Raw genomic sequence first — 24,229 nt, forward strand, 5'->3', positions numbered from 1 at the left:
TGCAATAAAATACTTATTTGAGATATAAAAATATATTTATACAAGTAAATATGTACACATAAGAATTTTTGATTACAGATATCTCTAGTACTTTATAGCGAGAATGTTACATTTTGGCGGCCTTAGGTTTAAATCAATTAACACAAATTTCAATTGAATAATCTAATGCAGTGTATTTCAACCTTTTTCATGACCCGACCTCCCTAGTATGAAAAAATATTTCGCGACCCCGACCCTTCGTTTTTTTTATGCATCTTATAACGTTACAAATTATTCTAGGGGGGGGGGGGGAGGGATTGTTAATAATGGGGTCTAAGGAACCCATTGCTAGTAATACATTCTATTAGGGGGAAAAGGATTGTTAGCAATGGAGTTTGACAGCCCCATTGCTAGCAATATACCTTATTAGGCCGACCTCCACGTGGCTCCCCCTGGAAACCATCGTGAACAATTCTTGTTGAATTCGTCACGATGGGCTAACTGACCTACTTCATGCTCACCTATCATCCTTCACTGGTGCCCCACCAGCGTATACCGAGCGCAGGTGGGGTTACCATTCCATTATCACTCATTAAAAAAGAAAAATATTTTAGGGACTGAATACTCTAATCCATAGAAGATATTTTATAACTTTGTTTCTTTTTACTGAGGTAGTTTTCGCGAATCCCCAAGAGATTGCGTAATGGGTCGCGACCCCTTGAGGTGTCGTGACCCATACGTTGAAAAACACTGATCTACTGTATAGAATAATTATGCAATACGTTTTAGGCATTATTAATGCTATTCGGTACTTCTCGTCCATAATATATTTAAATCCAATGATCGCCGTACGGTTGCAGCATAAGATAGGCCTTCCTTTTTCAGTGGGTCGTACGAAGCGACTAGAACTTAACGGTCGAGGGATGGGCAGCAGCGTCCTTATAAAACATCACTAAAGCCTAACTGCGGTTGCCAACCTGTACGCCACGCGTAGCAACTACTGCCTCCCCCCTTCCCCCCTCCATATTCAGCAGTGGTCAGTTAATGGCTGATATAAAAATAACACTACAAAATTGTTTAATTCTTGAATTATTTGGACCTGTTGTAGATTTACTTTCATATAATAATACTGCCCACCCTTCAAGGGACTTAGCGTGAAGATAGTATCCTACTGATTACGTGAACCCCTGTCTTTCCAACAGTTCAATCTTTCTTGCGATGTCGTCCGCCGAGAATGCGTAGTCTGTCGAATGCTCTTGTTTTATATCTTCTTTACCATTTCTTCGCTGTAAAAAAAAATATATCTCAATTTTTCTTTTTTATACAACTTAGAATGACAAACAAGCTGCCGGCCCACCTGATGGAAAGTAGTAACCGTCGCCTATAGACATGAGCAGTACCATGGAAATAACAGAGTATACTGTTTCGCCCATGATACCCCCCATGCGTTACCATTTCTGAGGACTCAGGTGTTATTCGTCTGTACCCTGTAAATTCACGCCATATCCCACCCTTCAGACCGAAACACAACCATGCATACTCAACTGCTTCACGGTAGAAACACGAATGTGACAGAGGTAGCCAAGCAATCGACTTTTGTACAAAGTCTCCTTCTAGTGTGGCAAGTTTAGTTCTTATACTGTGTTAAGAACAATTTTTGTTCAAAGTAAATTTAATTATAAGCATTGTTATTAGTTTTTAACCAACTTCATAAAGATGGAGGATCTCAGTACGACTGTATTTTTTTTCGATTACCACCGTGACGATGAAAGCAGGTTCATTAGTCCATCATGATGAATTCATCAAGAATTGGTAGTACTGAGAAGCTATATTGCTAGTATCATTATTTATAATTTACCCGGAGGTGGTAGCCTCTAGAGTTGAAGCTAGGACAAAGGGGTACGCCCCGAGGCCCCTACCTCGCCCGCCTTACTATCAGGTAGGTTAAGAGAAGGCCTGAAAAATACTTATAATTTGTAGCGTAGTAAAGGACAGATTGGGAAAATCTGAAACAATGAATTCAGACCTATCTATTTTTGAATACGTTAAAATTCTGTTAACCGCTTGTAACCGCTTACCATCAGGTGGGGCGTATGCTTATTTGCCACCTTGGTGGTATAAAAAAATCCAATGTTATTTTTAATTTTAATAAATTAATTTAAAACCTAGTGAACTAAATTTAGTACACGGGTAGATTAAATCTTAACTTGGCACACAGGATACTTCATGTACGAACCCACGCAGGCGGAGACGCGGTATATACCTAGCTAGTATAAAAAAAAAACTGACCCAAAACTGCGCGTACTCCGGCGACACGGTCTGCAGGTGCGCAATCTTATCCTCCATTTCCTTGAGCCTCCTGAATATGTCCGGCGAGACGGGCGTTATGTTCAGGTACTTCTCCACGGCGAGCACCCTCTCGGCGATGGACGGCGGTAGGCCGCTGCTCGCCTTCGACTCCTGGCTGGTGTCCGTGTACTGGACGGTTTGCGGACCCCACTCGTTGTGGACTTTCCTTACTGAAAATATTCATTTAGTTAACACATTGCGACCTTGCGTACTTCGGTAAACAAAAGTCATGATATCTGAAGAAATCTTTTTCTCCTTTCCACTTAGGGTTTACTGGAAGAGAACTCTTACAGGGTTTTTTTTTTATGATAGGTGATAATGGAACGGTGACCCCGCCTGCGTTAACGGTATACGCTGGCGGGGCACCAGTGAAGGGTGATTGATGAAAATGAAAACAGGCCAGATAGCCCATCATGATGAATTCATCAGGAATTAACCATGATAGTTTCCAGGGGAACCGCGTGGCGGTCGACCTGATTAGGTATATAGCTAGCAATGGGACTCTTAGTCTCCATTACTAACAATTCCTTTCCCCCCACTCTTACAGAGTTAAGCTCGCCTGTTGTACATTTTTATTTAATATATATCATATATTTGTAATTTTTTGTGTACAATAAAGAATAAATAAATAAAAATGGAAAGGTAGCGAGGAATGAAGTTGAGTTGGTTGGTTCAACGTGGCGAATTCACTAGATATCACCATTACCAGAGGGAGACTTTGTACAAAAGTCAATTGCTTGGGTACCTCTGCTCCATTCGTGTTTCAACCGTGAAGCAGTTGTGTTTGCATGGCTGTGTTTCGGTTTGAAGGGTGGGATATGGCGTGAATTTACTGGGTACGGAGGAATAACACCCGAGTTCTCAGGTATGGCAACGCATGCGGGGTATCATGGGCGAAACAGAATACTCTGTTATGTCCATGGTACTGCTCATGTCTATAGGCGACGGATACCACTTTCCATCAGGTGGGCCGTCAGCTTGTTTGCCATTCTAAGTTGTATAAAAAAAATACTATACCACAACGATTTCCAGTTTATTAAACAAGAATTATACTTACTCTCGTGACACCCCTAGTGTTGCAGGCGTCCATAGGGTACAGTGACTGTTTACCATCAGACGGGCCGTGCTTGTTTGCCATCTTTGTGGTATATACAAAAACTCTCATAAGACTAAGATATCTAGTTTTGTTTTTTAATTTCTATTATTTTTCTATTAGCAGTGTGGTCCCGGCATAGAATAAGCCAGTCCTTCCTTTCCTGTGGATGTCGTAAGAAGTGACTAAGAGAACTTATTTGTAGAGGGATGGGCTGCAGCGTCCCTCTTAACCCTTAAAAGCCTGATTTTTTAAATCAAATAAAAAAATATATAAGTGTATCCTTTAGTCTGTTTACTAATGGGGAAAAATAGTAAAAAAAAAACAAAACGATATTTTTATATATTTGTTTTGAAAAAACATTTGGTATCATTTTTTTATACTTTAGGTATTACGGTTATTAAAATATGTATTATTTAACAATGAAACAATGCAAACCCCGGTATTAAATTTGAAACTTCAGGTATTTAAGGGTTAAAACATCTCTCTGAAAGAATAGAATAGATTACGATTGCCAACTCGCCTGCTAAGATTGGAAACTACTGTCAAAACTCCCCTTATTGTATACAGGAGAGGCCTATGTTCAGCAGTTAACGGTTAAAAAAATGATATTATCTTACTCTTCAAATGCCCTTTAGAATCGCTTCGCTTTACAAACTGCGTCCTCACTCTCGCGCACGTCTCCGTATCTTCCGGCTCATTCACACCTTGCGAAGGTATGAAATCTTGTATGTTGCTTATATTCACTTGCTGTCTCTTTCGCTCTATGAAATTCTGCATGCGCTGTTGTAACTCTTCGCTCGATACATTAATTTGTACCAAGTTTGGGTCTATCGTGTCTGTTATGGTTGGAGGTGGTATGGGGACCGTTTCAGGTGGACCTGTAAGGATAAGGAAAGGACTTTCAGACATGATTGTTTGAATGTAAACAATGTAACATGTTTCATTAATGTTTATATAAACTATGCATATAATGATGTCTGATAAATACCACCTACAAAGATTTACATTCTATTAAATATGGTGAAACATACTGAAAATTAAAAAATTAATTCTAACATCTTATTATTATATATTTCTGACAAATAAATTAATATTATATAAAAAAAAAAAGCATAAAAAAAGTTGGTTAAAAAATTCTTTTCCTAATACAGTATTCATTAGTAAACTTTGCAGTTAAGTTTTAATAATTTATTTAATTATTTAATATGCTTTTCAAATCTTTTAATTTTTAAACAATGGTCAGAAATTGTATATTAACTTTAATTTATTGATGTTCTAACAACATTTATATTTTTATAATAAATTAATGCATAAAAGTATGTATTTTATATACTCGTATGTTAATTAATAGCAAATGTACTTATTTAAATAAAAAAAAAAACAAACTGTCAACAAACCATTTATTTTTATTATTGCAACATTTTTCTAACGTCTATAGTGCTACCTTGATATCAAACTATTAAAACAAAACACTGATTACTTAAACATTATAAAGAAATATATATTTCTATAATAAATGGGTAAACAACATTTATATGATTACATTATTTTTTTGCAAAATAACAACAATAATTCGTAATGGGCTCGATTCTGATGAGTCATTTCTCTAAACCTACGTTAAGGTCAATATTTTGACAGTTACACAAAATTACTGATTTCTAGGGCATTCTAGTCTAAATTTATTTATTAATGCTTTTGTACATATGCTTTTAATATAGAACTTAGGTAGACTTTGTACAAGAGTCGATTACTTGGGTACCTCTGTCCAACTCGTGTTTCTACCGTGAAGCAGTTGTGTTTGCGTGGCTGTGTTTCGGTTTGAAGGGTGGGATATGGCGTGAATTTACAGGGCACAGAGGAATAACACCTGAGTCCTCAGGAATGGCAACGCATGGGGGTATCATGGGCGAAACAGTATACTCTGTTATGTCCATGGTACTGCTCATGTCTATAGGCGACGGTTACCACTTTCCATCAGGTGGGCCGTCAGCTTGTTTGTTGTTTGTTCATTCTAAGTTGTATTAATAGCTATATAGTATTAGTAGTTATAAATTTATATTAATTTTAACATAAATCTATTATAATTTTAGTTCATATTGATCTTCAGAATAATGATTTCTCTGTAACATCGAGTTAAAATTTTAATTTCAGAAATAGGTTTAGATGAATGGCTGCTCAGAATCGACCACAATGTTAACAACAAAAAAAAAAAAACCCTGCAAAATGGTACCACTTAAATCTTCTACAGTAACTATATAATTGATTTTTAAAACCGGTTAAGTGTACCCATGGTACTATTTTTTAAACTACTATTATATTGCACTATATCAAAATACAACATTGACAAAATTGTACCTGTTATTTGTTTAGAATTATTTTGTTTAATTCCGCTACCGTTAGTATATGCATGACTGGCAACACTAGAAGATTGACCACCACTATTACTACCAGAAGTTCCACAACCTTCCATATTAGCTATCAATCTCCGACTACCATTTAATTCACGCATGTTTTGTGACATGTGTTTCACTTCTATACGAGACATATTCAGACAAATTATTCTATCACTGCTCGGAGCCTAGTGTTAACCGTTCGGCGCTTAAACTGCAAATGTGCGATCAAAAAGGCAGTCAAATATTGATGGATAATATGAATATGTTAAGCTTCTGGTAGTAATAGTGGTGGCCAATCGTTGAGTGTTGCCAGTCACACACATACTAATAGTAGCGGAATTAAACAAAATAATTCTAAACAAATAACCAATGATATGCACTTCCACAAGATAACAGCCAGTTAAGTAAAATATGTAAAAAATTTTATATACTTAAATATATCAATAACATTATTTATTTACCATATGATATGATATTGTATAAAAAATAAAATATATTATGCATTTCATGCGATTTCGTAATTAGTAATTAATTAATAGTAATTTATAAATGATTATACGTATCACACAATTATTCCTAAATTATTATTGGAGGTATTGCATTAAGATATTAATAGGTAATCCTATAATATATTATTTATTTATGTATAGTATTATGTATATATAGCGTTCAGTAACGCAAAGGAAGCAATTATAAAATGTATAAATCTAAAATATAAAAATTATATCTACTTTCTATATTTATAAAAGATTATCAATATCTATAATAATTATAAAATTAGAAATTTTAACAGCAGGAACATTCTGGAATTAAGTCTGCGTGCCATCGCTTCATACTTTACATCTAACTTTTAAACGCTTATTCCAAAAAAAAAAATAACAATTGAGCTAACATTAAAAAGAGCATCTTGAATTATTTTTTTAACAATTCAATTTTAAATAAAAAAAGAATCACATTTGCAAAATATGAGCTTTAAATGTAATGAAGGATTTTTTCCAAGTTTTTTATCACGTCAAATGTGCATGGAAAACTATTTCAGTTACTTTCATATTTAGGCATTCTAATGTATGTATGTGAATATACATAATTGTATGAGCTACATCCATGGTTTATGTTTCATTATATATATTTTTTCGTAATAATATCGAGCAATTTTTTTTTTTTTGTTTTTCTGTTTTTAAGTTAACATGTAGGCTACTGTATTTAAATTATATATATTGTTTTTAATTATTGTAGTTTATTAGTATTGTAGTTGGTTGCTAAATATAACAAAATGTCTTCATTGATGTAACTAGCTACCATACATTTTAAATGTCTGTCTTGGAATCCTGCAATGAGGAGGAGGGCGTTGATATTCGCGACACAGTTTTATACTTCTGCGGATATCATCGTTTTTCAATAATATTGTAACCAATGTTTTTGTTCCAAATAAAGAATTATTATTGTTATTATTAATTAATTTGCTGTAGCACACGCCAAGTGGCAGCCACGTTGGCAATAAGAAATATGAAGGTTGTTCGCTATTATTAATAAATGTAGCTCTTTTTGTTGTTGGCAATAAATATTCTCTTTTTTTTCTAATGAATACATTTCATACAAAATGTATGAACATGGCACATACATCTTTTTTGATAAAATTTAAATTACGTCACGGTAAATTAGAGGACAATACCATAAGAATGGAGATGAAAGCATTGGCATATTTAGGATTATTTTCCAAGGGGGGGGGGGGTAGGCTCTAAAAAAAAATGTGCGTAGTTAAAAGTCTAAAAAGTTTCTAGTGCCCAACTCAAAGTGCTCGACTGGCACTTTGAGTTGGGCACTAGAAAATTCTAGGGTGGGCACGCTACACCCGGCCGCCTCTTAAATACACCTATGGACGTAAGTCGGGGAAAGCGAATCAGGATAGCTATTTTAGGTGTCTTATACTATAACAGCTTAGACGATAATATTTTTTTAATAGAATATTTTAATAAAACGTTTTAAAATATTCTTCCTAATGAACAAAAACACATGGAAAAATAACCCTGTTAAGATCATGTCTCGAGACATAAGGGGTGAATAACTGGAAATAAATTGGATATATCTTTATTATCATTTCTCAACCGGAGGGTCGCATTTGTTATTAAAGTGGGTCGCAGTCTGTTGAAAAATAATAAGACCTCAAAACATTTGTTTAACGTAGCGATGAGCGACTTTACTAATTCGATTACTAATTAATCGACTGAGCAATTCATTCGGATTATTACGAACGATTTTCAAATCCTTTGAGTACTAATTCCATTCATTATACACTTCTAGTAATAGCTAAAATCATTTATTAGTTTTTAAACGTTTAAATAATAAAAAAAAAAATTATAATAATTATATAGTGACGGGGGTCACAAGACTTTTTACTTAACTTTTTGACTTTTTCGAGGGTCGCGACATAAAAATGGTTGAAAAACAATGATCTTTATCATCATGTGTATGGTTAGCCAAGCACGTTTATCATCTAACAAGTCAATATCTATTTTTTTTTTAATTTTAAGGGCATTTACCTTCTTTAGGTATATCAGCCCTATCGTACCCTGAACTGATTTCTCAAATAGTTTTATCTATTATACCTAGCCATGGAAAGAGAGGAATTAATGGGAATCAATAATTTTAAGAGATGATCAATGATGGAATTGCTTGCCACTTGTTTAGGATGTAAGGGTACCAAGTCTATTCCACCAACTATATGAAACCTAGACCTTCTGCCCGTTAGTGTTACATGTACTTGACCACGCACATTCCACGTTCTCCTTCCACACGGGTGCGTCCCCCTCGTAGACCTCCTTCTTCCAGATAGGCACACTCGCCTTCAGCTGGTCGATGCAGTAGGACACAGCGTCGAGGGAGTCGCGCCGGTGCGGACTGCTGACCGCTATCACGACGGACGCTTCGCGACATGGTACGTTGCCTAACCTGGAATTGAAGGGGAGAAGGGATAGTTAGTAATTAGTATGAGGGACGCTGTTGCCCAACCCCTCGCCCTCCTATAGTACCCTATTCTATGCTGGGACCACATGGTAAACTTGCTGTTTTTTATATATTTAAAAATGAATACGAATACAGTTTCATGAATAATAACTACTACAACATCATACAACCGGGGGGAAAAGGGTTGTTAGTAATGGAGATTGAGAATCCTATTGCTAGCAATATACCTAACCAGGTCGACCTCCTCGCGGTTCTCCCTGACAACTATCATGGTTAATTCCTGATGAACTCATCATGATGGGCTAACTGGCCTGTTTTCATTCTCATCTATCACCCTTCACTGGTGCTCCACCAGCGTATCCCGTTAGCGCAGGCGGGGTTACCATACCATTTTCACCCATCAAAAACATACAATAATAAATATAATAATAATAACATAAAAACATACAACCTGTACTGTATCCATATGGCTATTAACTATTGTGACAGACAAAGCGAAACAAAAATTTATAACGTTCAATGTACTTGCAGCAAATTGCGCTGTAATTGAGTATCGACCTTGTATAGCTCATTAACTTACCTACTTGTTCGGAAAGAGTTTTGCATAAATATCAGTTTTAAAGCACATACAGTGCGTTGTATATAATTGTCGCAATTAGTAAATTATTCTTGGCATATTAATTTATTTTACAAAAAAAAAAAAAAAACTATAAAACTTTTGTACTTATTGAATTTGTGGAATGCCGAAATTTTCCCAGAGACTACAGCATGGAGTTCTTCAAAAAGGCGAGGGGTAAAGAGGTTTCTTCAGGGTCAGCAACGCACGCATAATACCTCTGGTGCAATACCAGAGGTGTTCATAGGCTACGGTAACCACTTTCCATCAGGTGGGCCGTATGCTTGTTTGCCACCTCAGTGGTATAAAAAAAAATTATACAACATACTTGTCTATCTTTTATATTTTTAAATAAATTCTATGCTAAGTCACCGCACTTTATACTAAGCCAGGATGACAATAGGTTTTTTTGTTTCAGCCGTTAACTGTCCACTGCTAAACATAGTCTCCCCCATAAAGGGGGTTTTGCCAGTAGTTACCATGCTTGGTAAGCATGGTTGGGTTTTGGTGATGTTTTAAAACTGGATTGGACATCGCTGCCCATCCATCTACCATAAGCTCCCTAAGTCATTTCTTACGACACTCACGGAAAAGGCCTATTCTATGCCGGGAGCTACATGGCTAATATATAATAGCAGGCTGTATACTTCACGAAACCTATATCCAACAGTGGGATGATAGAATAGGTTGTCAAAACTAATTTTGATGCTATTCAATTGGATTTTTCAGCTACTTCTAGGCATATTATTATCACTATAGTTAAAAACTACTGTCATCTAAGGATCTCAATACTAGTTATAACATGGAATAATTACACTAGAAGTAGCATAAATTAATAAAATATATTAAAGGCAACTAAGAGGGAGACTTAGTACAAAAGTCGTTTCCTTGGATGCCTCTGTCCCATTCATGTTTCTACCGTGAAGCAGTTGTGTTTACATGGCTGTGTTTCGGTTTGAAGGGTGGGGTATGGCAGTAAATTTACTGGGTATAGAGGAATAACACCTGACGCTTTAGGAAGGGCAACGCATGGGGGGTATCATGAGACAGTATACTCTGTTATGTCCATGGTACTCATGTCTATAGGCGACGTTTGGCACTTTCCATCAGGTGGGCTCTCAGTTTGTTTGCCATTCTAAGTAGCATAAAAAGAAACTAACCTATGGTATATAGCTATATTGTGAACAGGTGGCCACTTGCTCCTCACATCGGTACATATGGCTTTCATGGCTTTTAAAGCCATTGACTCATATGCTTCATACTCCAATCTCACCACCTGAATACACAAAAATAGTGTGTGTTAGATATTGTGTATATCTATATATAAAAACATTTGGTTATTAGTAGGCATGGGCAATCATTAGTATCACTCTAATATCTATAAATTGATTTCTTATGGATATTGAGGATGGAAAAAAGATCATCATTCATTTTAATACTGTCCATATCCATCAGTATCTACATTAATTTCCATTGGGTTCTTAATGTTGAAACCAGTATTTAATATACCCTTTATTGGGCAAATATATACATATTTTCATAAACCGGCGAGCTTTTATGAAAAGATTGATGAATGTGAAAGAAGCGAAAGAGGTTTGTTTGAATCGAAGCATTTGGCATTCCATTGGTTCTGCCTACCCTAATGGGAAACAGGCGTGACAGATATGTATGTATGTATGTATTTTCATAAACTCTCAAACCTTCTCCAAAAATTTTCTAGCGACTCCGTCAACCTGTAAATCGTAAAACTTACCATGATAACTCATCGTCCATTAATTCACATGAGAAAGGACATCTTAAAAGTCATGCTTTCAGTACCCACTTAATACTGAAGCCCAAATCCATCATCCATATTATAAGTCAACCACCTGCAAACCTTGGCATACGCGAGTGTACACCAAAAGCACAAATGCAAGTGCTTGGGAACTCAAATCCAATACATAGCACAAAAAAAAATATATACATATTGTGACTACAATATATAGATACTTCTACACATAATCCACCTCTACTTATTAGCATGTGAAATATCACACACACACACACACACACACACACACACATGTGAGTGTATATATATATATATATGTATGTGTATATATACATATTATATATATATATATATATATATATATATATACATATAATATGTATATATACACATACATATATATATATATATATACTGCAACTTATCAATTTGTTTTTCTTTTTATAATATAATACCGAGGTCATATTGATGAATAATATTAATATTAAACCTCACCTTTTTACCATCAAAATTATCTCTGGTTGTGCCAACAAAGATAGAGACTGCTCCACAGCTCTCGTCCACAACCAGGTCACTGATGGCATCAATAGATAGTGCATCAACTGTTAACTTGAGGTGATCCATTGTCAGTCTTATCCTCCACTAAGTGGTGGTATCACAGCTATGCTGTCTCGATCACTTATTACTATATCTACAGTCTCCTCGCACACGACTTCGTTTTTGGCAAGTAAAATGTTGTTTTTTATTGTTTCAAGGTTGTACTTCTGTACAATAAGATCTAGTAGTTGTTTATATGAGATCTTTCTAGGTAGTTGGAGTGTCGTCTCTCTGATTCCAGAGAGTTCTTTTGATTTTGCAAAAAATAATATATTCACTGTAACATTATGCTCTATGTCCATATTTCATTCTGTAAAATAAATGAAGTCATTTACACTGCATTAATTAAAAAAAAATTAATTAGTTTTAGCAAAGTACAACTTTTTGTATAACAATGCTTAAATGTAAAAAAAAAAAATTTAAATTAGTATTTGGCACATAGAAGAAATACTGCTTTCACTATCGTAAATTATATTTTTATTGCAATTTATACCCGCGTATTAGTGTGCGTTTCAGTTGAGAGATGCGGCTTAACAATATCAAATCGATGAATTAAACTTGTTTCAAGACTGTGTATAATATATTTCACACACTATTGATTCAGTCGGTCGCTAAATTCACAAAAGGACTCAGACTGTTGGTTAATAATTAATTACCGGTTATACTACAACGTATTCGAGTGGAACGTAATTTAAAATAATAATGTTACTGAATTCAACAATACTATATTACTTATAGATAGTATAAAGTTTTAACTGATGTAATACAATACCTATGTGTTATTTTTGTATAAAAAGTAAACTACACAATGTAACCTCAAGGTTATCACATTAAATATCATTATTAATGCGTTAGTAAAAAATGTATTCATATTTACTCACTTCATCAATAGTAGTAATAATTAGTGGCGTTTTAAACAAAGATTATAAAAGGTACAGTATATTTTAAAATTATAATAAAATTTTATATTATTAAAGAATTTTAAAAAAAAAATACGTAAATATATGGATATGTAGAGTAAAAACAACTGTACGGTGTGAGATGTAACTACAGATTAAAGAGCTGATCATAGATCAGTGATTACAGAGACTATGTCTGAAGACTAATAGACTGACAATGAAATCACAAAAATGAAAGAAGAAAATGATTACCATTTTATCTTGATTTTTTTATATTTGTATTTAGTAAATAAGATCATTTTTATTTGTTAATATTACTAGTTATAACTCAATTGAGAATCAGTTACAAGCCAGTTGAAATATATATTTCTATATACCAACCTTGTCGTTTCAATTCAACCCACAACAAATCTATTAAAAAATTAGCTGAAATTAGTCCTTAAAACAATAAAGATTTCTCTGGGATATCTAATTGAAATTTTAATTTTAAAGATAAATTTAGATAAATTTCAGAGTCGCTACACTAATAGTTGAATCGAGCTTTGCTCTGTAAACGATCAAGCTTTAAGAAGCACACATAATAGCTTGATGGATAGTTTTCATAGAATAAGGATAGTGCGGTACGCATAACTCATGGAAGTAATATAACTAATATAAGGTTTTGCGTAAGATGAAGCTTAGCGCCTTTTGTCGTACTCTGAGAACATAGAATTACATAAAGGAAATAATAAAATAAAAACTGTAAACCAATATGATTGTCTACTTTCTTCTTATGCAAATATAATTAAAAAAGAAGACGAAAGATACACCATCAGTTTCTAAGGTTGTCAATTTATAACAGATCAGTGTATAGAAAATGTTTATACGGCCGTATAACCCTACTAAATTCAGATACAACCTGCTTGTATACTTGTCATTGATAAATAATTGAAAACATTTTCTATACACTAGTCTATGAAAAATAGCAACTGATGTTGTATCTCTCGTAATCTTTTTACTAATTATATTTTATAAGAAGAAAGGAGGCAATCATATGATTTGCAGTTTTTTTTTATCATTCCTTTTATGTAACTCCTTGTTCCTAGGTCGTACATGATGTTAGTGATACTATGTTAAATCACATGATACAGAGTTCTTTTTGTACACCAATTTATACTTAATCCATACATATACTCAACACTGCTAATGAATTAATTTATTGATTCGTCGTTTGATTTTTTTTATACCACTGAGGTGGCAAATAAACATGATGATGATATTGACCGTTATAACTATCCACTATTAAATATAGGCCTCTTCCTTGGAAAGTTTTGCCAAAAGTTATCACGCATACTTAAAATTTATAAATTAAAATCTAAATATCTGACTATTTATTATTTTTTTAACTTTAATAACTTATAAATTTAGAACTACTACTATATCTGTGGTTATGGAAGCTGTTTTGGAAAATAGAAAAGAAACTTATGAACAGTTTTAGAAACGACAAAATATATGCTTGAGTCAAGCTGCTTTATAGTTTACCAATGTCTTTAGGAAAGTTTTTGACATACTTGACAGTTAGAAAAGTTCGGATTTCAAACGGTTTTGTTCGAACTTGTGGTGTCTGTATTTGTATTGGGTTTCCTTGCTTTTCTCTATAGCTTTTTGGCAAGATTCCCTCGGGCGCGCGAGTTAAATAGAATTACTGTTGTATAGCGTGCAGTGCAGTACAAGTCAAAAAAGTTAAAAATAGATTTTAGAGTGAGTTGCGTGTTCAGATCACTAACATTTTTGTTTATAAATGACATACATAGCGCGACGCTGCTTATATTACGTGCTAGAAATCTAAGTGAAATTCATTGAAATCGACTAACTGTAAACATTGAACTAATTTTTTTCTTTATCTGACTACAGATAATTGTGAGACGCAGATATTAGTGACGAACGTTCGTTGTGACGCATATAAAAGTGCACAGGTGCATTCTCATGTAAATTTATAGCGCAGCAGAGTGAAATAAATCAGTAAGATGGCTCACAACATAGAGCCGATGGATATTGACCACATTGAGAGTGATTTTGACAATAAGGAGAATAGTTTCCATCATAGCAATGTTTTACCATGCACTGAGAAAGGGTATGAGGAATTGGATGTATCGGAGCTCAACATGAAATTAAGGTATTCCATTACACCAGCATCATCCCCAATGTCTAAAAGTTATACAGCAAATTGTCCTGATAGCAGAAGTCTAGAATTTGGCACAGACTTAAGTGGTAATGGTAATTTGACCCGTTCATTTAATTCTACAATGAAATCTGAAAATACGTCTAAATCATTCAAAGTACATCCCTTGCAATTGCATACAACTGAGTTGTCATTGGACAACAATAGAAATACATCAGTATTGAGACCACTGGACACAACCCTAACTTTAGCTGATAATAATATTACTGTGACGGCTGATATAGATGAAAATTTGTCACTGCCAAGTTCTTCATCTTCTATTATACATACACCTGAGGCAACAACACCGACAAAGGAAATTCCAAAACAAGATGGTGGCTCACCAATTATGCGTGGTTTAAAAAGTGTACTGAACATGTTTCGATCATCCCAGAGTCCTATACCCCCTGCTGAAGAGCATGGCAGCCCTGTAAAGAGAGATATACTTAGCCCGTCTGATGTAACACTAACAGAAAGTGCAGTGAGTGCATCTGAAGTAGTTTCAGCTTCAACACCAGTTGCTGCTCACCGAAATAAAGATGGCAGTCCATCTAAAAGAAGTAGCCCCCTTAAAGACAGCATAACTTTCAGTGATGATCTTGAAAAAGAGCTTTTGTGGAAAGATGAGACAACAATTTTATTTAGTCAAGAAAAGATTCCTATTCATAAATTATTTTATCAACAATCTAAACAATTACCTAATTTTCCATTAAAGAAATCTACTAATATTGATGATAAAGTAAATGAAAATCAAGAAGATAATTTAAATTCTACTAATGAATATATGGATATTTCATGCAATGAGTCTATAGTAAAAAATAAAACAATTACTGATATTACAATAGAGCAAATGGGTAATCTAACAGAATCTGAAAATGAATTTATGGATTGTGAAACAACTTTAAATAATGAAACTGAACTTCTGAATGATACACTTCCTCCAAGTTTAGACAGTACAAGTCAACAAAATGATGTACCAATAAAGAATTTTATTGAACAAATAAATAATCAGATGGATGCTACTAAAGAATTTAATACTATTGGACTCAAAGATTCTATTGAGAAATCAGTTGAGAGTCACATTACTGAAAATATCGAAATATCTACAGCTCGTAATGTTGAAGAGACATCCAATATAGTTAATGATAATTCAAACTTAACTAAAATAGTTCCAGAAGGATTACAAAATGAAATTGTTGAATATCAGTCCAATCCAGAGGAATTTAAACTTTGTAAAGAGATCGACTCAACTGAAAATTTACCTGTTAGAAACATTGATGACATCCCAGTGAAAATAGACTCTGTTACAAAATCCATTGGAGTAGATGAACAGTTATATGCTACAATTTCAAATGATTCTTTAAATCATACAGTCTTACAAGAATCAGCAGATAGATCAATTACATCAATAATAATAACTGAAAATACAGTACAATTAGATTCTCAGTGTGTAACAACTAATGTCATTATTAATGAGGAAAATGTAACTCCTAAATGCAACATCTTATCTGAAAAATTACCAGATAATTGTGAAACAGCTAATGTAACTACTGAGATGAAATTTTCTGATGATGACATTCATGCAATCTCTAATAAGAATGATATTATTCCTGTCGAAAATAATATAACGACTGTGCCTGAAAATGTATCAATTAATACTTTTGTTGATATTCCTGATGAAAATATTGTTCTAGCACAAAATATCACAAATATAGTTACAGATAATATCTTGAACTCAGTGCCAGTTAATGTTGAAAGTAATGGACCTATTAATGAGATTCCTGCTGATAATACTAATTTACCAGTAGATATTCCATTGCCTGATGAAGATCTTGAAGTGGAAGACATTCTATCTCATCATACATTTACTAAAAATGTTGATTTACAGTCTAATTCTCTTCCTGATGTCATAAGTGATTTGAATACTAATATTAAAATGGAAGACGCAAATAAATTTGAGATGATGCCAATGGATACAATCAATGAAATAAGATCGACTGCCAATTTTATTGAAAGTACATTAGGCGATAACCAAGATGAAGAAAAAATAAAGTTTATACTGCAAAATGATGAGCTCAATAAAGTTGAGGACAAGGAAGTAATGCCTGTTATAAATCTTAATTTAGAAAAACAACTCAAGGACACATTTTCGAAAAACTCTAATGAATTGAAAGAATTTAACTCTTTAGAAAATAATGTGGTGGTAGAATCGCCGATTGATGAAGGAATTAAATTAGAGCTTACAGAAGAGAAACTAAATCTAATAGAAACAAAGTCAGAAAATGAAATTACTGTGGGATATGTTGCTAATTTTGAATCAAATAAAGAATTATTAAACTTTAATCTACAAGATACACCAAGTAAACATAAACAAGTTCATATTACTGAAATGTTAAAATATGAACAAGTTAAAATTAATGAGAGTGTATCTAAAGAAATTATAAAAGAAGAAAAAGAAAAAATAACATATAATATCTCAGATATTAATCATGTTGATCCTCTTAACTGTAATATTAATATCGAAGAAATAAAAGGGAGTGAAAGCATCGAAACTTCGAATCAAAAATATGATGTGAATCTCACTGTAGATTCTAAAGAAAAGATTATTAATCGTGAAAAAGAAGTGTCGATTAATGATAGTCTTACTAATATTGCTGAAGAGCCTGTGATTTCTGAAGAACAATCCATAAATTTAGTTGAAAAAGAAACTTCAAGAGAAGAAAGTTATATAGAATTAAATCATGATAAATTAAGTATAAAAGAAGTAGGAAATATAAAAGAGGAAACAATTCATTCTACTCCAGACCAAAGTAAAAGTGCAGGTATAACAGAAAATGATATTCACGAAGAATTATTAGATTCCGAAAATAATAGTCCATATGTATTGATATCAATTGATAATGTTTCGAAAACCACATCTACAGATAGTGTTGATGATTTTGAAAAGATAGATACTCAACCTCTGCCAGATTCTCCCAAAATAATTTCAAAAGGTTATGACTTTAATTTTGATCAGATAGATGATCCGTTTGCTACCAAAACAAAAATTAGATTATCTCCGCCTTTGGACTCTCCAAAACAGTCTATTAAATCTGTGACAAAGAAAGTAGATGTAACAAAAAACAACAGTAATAAAAATAAAAGAAAATCCCAATCTGAAAGAAAAATTCCAATTGTAACAAAGGAAACATTTAATAATACTTTTAATACTGCTTCAAATTCTCCATTTGAAAATCATGAATATTTAAAAACTTCAATAGATGTTGAAAACAGTGGCGAAGTGAAATCTTTGAACAATGACATACTAACAGTAAATGATATTAATGAGAAAACACTAGATGCAGAAATAGTAAATAAAACAGTGGATGGACCTACACTGGACAATACCTTAGATAATTTATCTGAAGTAAAAGACATTTCAACGGAAAATAAATTTGATTCAACTGCTATTATTGAAAATAACTCATCGGTGGAAATGAATAAAACGTCGAGTGAGTATAAAGACACATCCTCTTCAGAGCAATCTGTTTATCATTCTGCTGCAACCTCATCTGGTGAAAGCATCAAATCTAGAAATGTGTTTAACATACCTGAAATTGATGACAATAATTTTAATTCATTTACTACAAAATCGAAAATATGTCAGTCGCCACCTCCAGATATAAAAATGCCTAAATCATTTGATGATAACAAAAACGGGATTACTTCAGAATCTTTAATCATTAAGGAAAATACAGAATCTCAAAACTTTAATATTGAGGAGAAATCCGTAAATGATATTGTTTCTAATGCTGCATCTTTAAATATAGTCTCTTCGGACGAGAGATTGAAATTAAACATTGAAGAAAAAGAAACTATAAATATAAGTACTACAACTTGCTCTTCAAAAACAACTGATGATAAAAATGACACAGTACGGGAAGTTCACACTGATGAGGAAGATACAGTTGAAGGACCCTTTCTTGAAGCAGAGGATTTCAATGATAACAAAATGTCTGATTTTGTTTATGATAATGCTGATATGATTCAATTCGCAGAGTTGGCAGCTCAGACAAATGCAGATAATTTGGAAGCTGGTGAACTTTTCATTGATGCAGAAGCTTTTGAATTTCTTTTAAATCAAAACAAAAGCAATGTAGTAGCTGACAGTGGCAAAGAAAGTTTGTTCTTAAAATTTGATCCTTTATTCGCGAAGAGAATGTCTTCTGATGGTGTATTAGCAGCATTAAACAAAATTCAAAAACGACAAAGTACACCTAAGAAATTGTCAAAATCAGTGAACACATTTGTTGCTGTAACTCCTGTAGCTGGACCTTCTACTCTTAATGTCAACCAGAGTGGCATATCTGAGGATAATGCAGAGATAGATGTTAATATAACAACATCGAAACCAATGATGGTTGTAACACCTGCTGTCAATTCAATCGTGTCTCCTAGAAAATCTACAACTCCCACCAATTCCAATCGACGGTCTATCACATTCACGTCTCCTGCCATAGCTGTTATTGATAGACTTCTGTCTATGAGTGCAAACAATTCATTCATCGATCATGATACTACAGCCATGCAAGTTAGAAGGGAACAGAACGAAGCAGATTTAGCTCTTACTCAACTAAGAGAGTTGTTAGCTGAAAAGGAAATAAATGTGTACAACTTAAGATCTGAGAGTAAAGAGTTAAAGAACAGATTGTTCAACTTGGAATCTCAGATGCGAACCTTGGAATCTGAATGTGAAGAAAGATTAAAGAAAGTCAATGAATTGACTGATAAACTTTCTGAAAAGACAAAAACCAATAAAAGCATGGCAGCAGTTGTAGAAGAATATGAGAGAACGATCGCCAGCCTCATAGCTGAAACAGAGCAAGACAAAAAACTTCACAATGAAGAACGAATGAAACTTATAAAAGAGAGAGATGAGCAAACTGCACACTTGGCGAGTATGGAGGTCTCATTTAGCGATTTACATAGTAAATATGAGAAGAGTAAACTAATTATTTTGACTTGTAAAGCCAATGAAGACACATACAAGAAGTCTATTAAAGAATTTGAAGAGAATTTAGTAAAAATGCAAAGTAATTACGAGTTATTAAAACAACATGCAACTTCAAAGCTTAATCACGCCAACCAAGAGTTGGAAAAGATGAATAGAGTACACGAGGCTGAGGTTTTAAAGTTAAACGCCATGATCAAGAGGAAGGATTTGCATATCACATCTCTGGAGGAAACTCTCGCACAAAAAACAAAAGCGAACGAGGAACTGACGGCGATATGCGATGAACTCATCAATAAAGTCGGCTGATCTAATTTTGGACAAATCTAAACATTGCTTCGTTTCGTGTCTGTGAGAGAAAGTGATGATATTTTGGATATTTTGGATGCTTTTGTGCTTATTCAGCAATAAGTTGCATAAAGTTTATATAGTATGTGCCAAACCATTTTAGGGTCTAATAAATTTCCGTTTAATTGTAAACGAAGACTGTCATTTGTGATATATTAATTCGAATTCTGGTAGCCATAATGGCGTAGATTTTGGGACGCTATTTCTGTAAACCTGCTTCTAAAATTAAAAATTCAATTTGATATTGCAGCGAAATCTTTATTATAAGGACCAATATGAAAACTAGAAATTGTCTAATAAATTTAAGTCAAACTTGTTATAAATTTACTTTATGACCATTCATAAAATAATAATATGCAAAACTATTATATTACAATTATAGTTTGAGAGATAGGTTTATGTACATAACGTCTCAGAATTAGCCCCAATGTCAAAATTTTTTGCTCCTCTTTTTATAATACTGCACATTTCTCGTTATGCTGGACATAATTCAAATGTGTACGATGGTAAATTAAAATGTCAATTACTCCTTTAAATATATAGTGTTCTTTAATCTTGGACTGTTGTATAAAATATGAAATATTTTGTAGACACTAGACATGTTCAAAATAGTAGTACATTTTAGATATTTATTTTGTGGTATAGATTTTACAATTTGAATATTTTTGTTATCATGTATGACGAACAATTGAATAGGTAATATTTTTGTAAATAATATACTTATTTGAAAACATTAATTTATAATTGATGTATATAGTGGCACATTTACTTACCTACTAGTGGATTCATTCACTCTGTTGTAGTTCACAGAGAAATGACATGATTATAGTGTTATTACTTAAAGAAATGTCACTTATTGATACATATCTCTCACTACACATACATACAAACACACATATATAATACAATGTCCTACTTTTTATGATTGTAGAGGCATCTAAATACTCTTGTATGACACTTCACTACATTTTTTCATATTCTTTATAATTATATCAGCCTTTAACTGTCCACTGCTGAAGTAAGCTTCCCCTCGGGGGTTTTGCCAGTAGTTGCCATGCTTGGCAGGCGGATTGGTAACCGCAGTTGGGCTTTAGATATTTTATTAAGAGGGATGCTGCTGCCCATCCCTCGACCTCCCTTAGTTGCCTCTTACGACACACCGGGTAAAGGGAGGGGTGTTCTATTCTATGCTGGAACTACTCGGCTATTTCATATCCTTACCATTTGTAAAAGAATTATTTCAAGAATAAAATGGCATTCAGTAAATTTCGTAAGTTGTGAAGTAAATGTGCTGCTACATATATTAATCATTGACTTATTACATTTCCCAATGTTTGAATGTAGATTTAGATATTTTTATATTTTATATATTGTATGTTTGATGTCTCGTATTGCGTGTAAGTTTTTCCGATTATGTAAACTTCTATTGACCATAAATTATATTCACAATATTGTTTACAAAATATATTGTTATTTTACATTGAAGCCTTGATTCATCTAGTAACATATATTTATTTTATATTTACGCAAAAAAAAAAGTTATTTTATTGCATTGACATCAATAGTTAAACAGTTTTAAACAATGCCATCTGTTTGAATTGTAAGGTTGACAACCCTCTTAACTATTATATATACTATAAAAACATATACCTATATAATATATTTTTCTTATTGAAAATTGTATTTTAATATAATAACTATTGATTTAAATTACGTGTAATTAAATCGACTGTCAACTTGCCAATCAGGCTCGTGCTCGCGTCACAGTCGCTTATGATTAAGGACTACGAATTGATCCCGAAACTAGTGATGCAATTGCACGTAAGTTAAACCGGTATTTATTACATTAAAATATAATGTGTGCTTACGAAAATTATAATAGTAAATAAATCATATAAAACTTTTGTAATGTCAAATTTCGTAGTTTAGCTTCTCTAAACAAAGTTGGCGCCGTCCATGAAATTAATCACGAATTAATCTTGATAATTTATAAATAAACATTACATAATTGTCTCTAGGTATATCTGTAATAGACAATTCGAATTTTTTTTTTTATATTAGGTACAATTAGTAAATAACTTGGCATGTCTTTTTATCGAAATAACAGCGTATAAAATAAAGAATCGAAGCATTTGGCATTCCACTGTTTCTGCCTACCTTAATGGGTGATAGGCGTGACAGATATGTACGTATGTAGAGAAATAAATTTTAAAAGTTTACTGATACTATTTCATATTATTACTTTTATCTGTAATCTAAGTTTTTATTCTATTTTTTTTTTTTATTTTATCCAAGTTGATCAAAATTCGATAAAGGATATGCTAAGATATTTTCCAATTGATTTACAATTATGGGAACCAGCTTTGTGCGACTGGCGGGTTGTTGAATCAATTATATTACTAGTTTTATATATATATATAATTTTTCAATATATATTTATATATAGTAGGCGTCTGACTCCTAGTGTGTTTAGTCAAAAGAAATAAGATTTAAATATAATGTTTCACACGACGTGTGAGAACACAATAACACGAGATAATTATTTTCACTTAATTAAACGGTTAAGTTAACAAAAGAATTTCGTTGTCATTGCGTCATCGCTGTAGATTAGATATTTCAGTTAAATAAAGTTGACATTTTTTTCCATCTTTGTTTTCATTTAACATCCTATTAGACTTCCTATTTAGATTTCAGTTTACGTAGAAAGTGTTTGTTGTCCCATACATTTGTTTTTTTTTTTAAATTCAATTTAGAATGGCAAACAATCTGACGGTCCAGCTGATGGAAAGTGGTAACTGTCGCCTATAGATATGAACAGTACTATGGATATGACAGAGTTTACTGTTTCGCCCATGATACCCCCAATGCATTGCCATTCCTGAGTATTAAGGTGTTATTTCTCTGTACCCTGTAAATTCACTGCCATATCCCACCCTTCAAACCGAAACACAGCCATGCAAACACAACTGCTTTACGATAGAAACTTGTTTAATTTGTTTGTGGCAGTGTTATTTAAAATTATACCAGCTGTTAATAGTTCACTCCTGAACATAGGCTTAACTTAACTTAAGGTCTCGAGCCACCTTCATCCATTAACTTACTACAATGCATTTGAGGTCGTCGCTCCACCTAGCGTGAGGTCGTCTGCGTTTGCTTGTACAGGGTTGCCATACAAGAAACTTTCTTTGCCATCGCTTGTCGGTTCTTCGAGTTTTATGACCAGCCAATTGTCGCTTCGGTTTGTTTACCCTACGAGCTGTCGATCAGGTTGTTTCTTTTGCGGATATCCTCATTTCGGATTCTGTCACGCAAAAAAACTCCGAGCATATCTCTCTCTGTAGCACACTGAGCAACTTGAAGCTTTAGTATCTATATTGTGTAATTTGTTCTGTTTTTTAACCGACTTAAAAACAGTAGGTACTCAATTTGACTTTTTGTCTATCTATATTGTGAGAAAAATCTTGTTGGGAATTTGATTATTATACATCAATAACAATACGTTATTATTTTGATATTTAAATTACCTGAAGTCTAGGCATCTTAAATTAAAACAAATTTGTTGTGTCTGGTCGACTTCTACTTTTTTTTTTTATACCACTGAGGTGGCAAACAAGCATACGGCCCACCTGATGGTAAGTGGTTACCGTAGCTTATGAACAACTGCAATACCAGAGGCATTACGCGCGCGTTGCCGACCCTGAAGAAACCTCTTTACCCCCCTTTTGAAGAATCCCATGCTGGGGGGTACTTGGTCCCCTCTGGATATTATCGTGTTAAATTCCAAGTGTACTGGAATTCAGCATAGTGATGAAGAGCTATCTGACCCGCCTTTTCCTTCTTACCTATCATCCGTCACTTATGCCCTGCCAGCATATATCGTTAGCGCATACGGTGTTACCATTCTATTATCGTCCATTAAAAAACTATACATATATTTACCTACTTAATGTTTATTAAACCATAAATATACTAAGTTAAATTTAGTACGTATCATAGAAATTTAGGTCTAAATATTAAAATAGACAAG

At 33.3% G+C, this 24,229-nt stretch overlaps 2 protein-coding genes across 5 annotated transcripts; one reads left to right on the plus strand and one right to left on the minus strand.

The window, feature by feature from the left end:
- Nucleotides 1-47: 47 nt before the first annotated feature.
- Nucleotides 48-12,830, minus strand: LOC113515796 (molybdopterin synthase sulfur carrier subunit). 4 transcript variants are annotated; one of them, XM_031913401.2, is made up of 7 exons: nucleotides 12,647-12,828; nucleotides 11,664-12,075; nucleotides 10,558-10,673; nucleotides 8,591-8,766; nucleotides 4,042-4,302; nucleotides 2,269-2,498; nucleotides 48-1,265 (listed from the first exon to the last, which is right to left on the minus strand). In XM_031913401.2, the coding sequence occupies exons 2-7, from the start codon at nucleotides 11,790-11,792 to the stop codon at nucleotides 1,155-1,157; spliced, it is 1,023 nt and encodes a 340-aa protein (XP_031769261.1). In that variant the 5' UTR covers nucleotides 11,793-12,075; nucleotides 12,647-12,828; the 3' UTR covers nucleotides 48-1,154. The 4 variants fall into 4 exon arrangements, with proteins under 4 accessions (XP_031769261.1, XP_031769262.1, XP_031769266.1 ...); XM_031913402.2 differs by lacking the exons at nucleotides 48-1,265; nucleotides 2,269-2,498; nucleotides 4,042-4,302; nucleotides 8,591-8,766; nucleotides 10,558-10,673 and having other exon boundaries at nucleotides 11,665-12,075; nucleotides 12,647-12,830; XM_031913406.2 differs by lacking the exons at nucleotides 48-1,265; nucleotides 2,269-2,498; nucleotides 4,042-4,302; ... (1 more) ...; nucleotides 10,558-10,673; nucleotides 12,647-12,828 and adding an exon at nucleotides 12,538-12,556 and having other exon boundaries at nucleotides 11,665-12,075.
- A 1,377-nt stretch (nucleotides 12,831-14,207) lies between these two features.
- On the plus strand, nucleotides 14,208-22,846 carry LOC113513738 (putative uncharacterized protein DDB_G0282133). Its single transcript, XM_031913198.2, has 2 exons — nucleotides 14,208-14,404; nucleotides 14,558-22,846. Exon 2 carries the CDS (start codon nucleotides 14,671-14,673, stop codon nucleotides 20,161-20,163), a length of 5,493 nt encoding a protein of 1,830 aa, XP_031769058.2. The 5' UTR covers nucleotides 14,208-14,404; nucleotides 14,558-14,670; the 3' UTR covers nucleotides 20,164-22,846.
- The last annotated feature ends 1,383 nt before the right edge of the window (nucleotides 22,847-24,229 follow it).

This window comes from Galleria mellonella, unplaced genomic scaffold (genome assembly GCF_026898425.1).
Source record: "Galleria mellonella isolate WM207_F2 unplaced genomic scaffold, CSIRO_AGI_GalMel_v1 utg65, whole genome shotgun sequence".
NCBI lineage: Eukaryota > Metazoa > Arthropoda > Insecta > Lepidoptera > Pyralidae > Galleria > Galleria mellonella.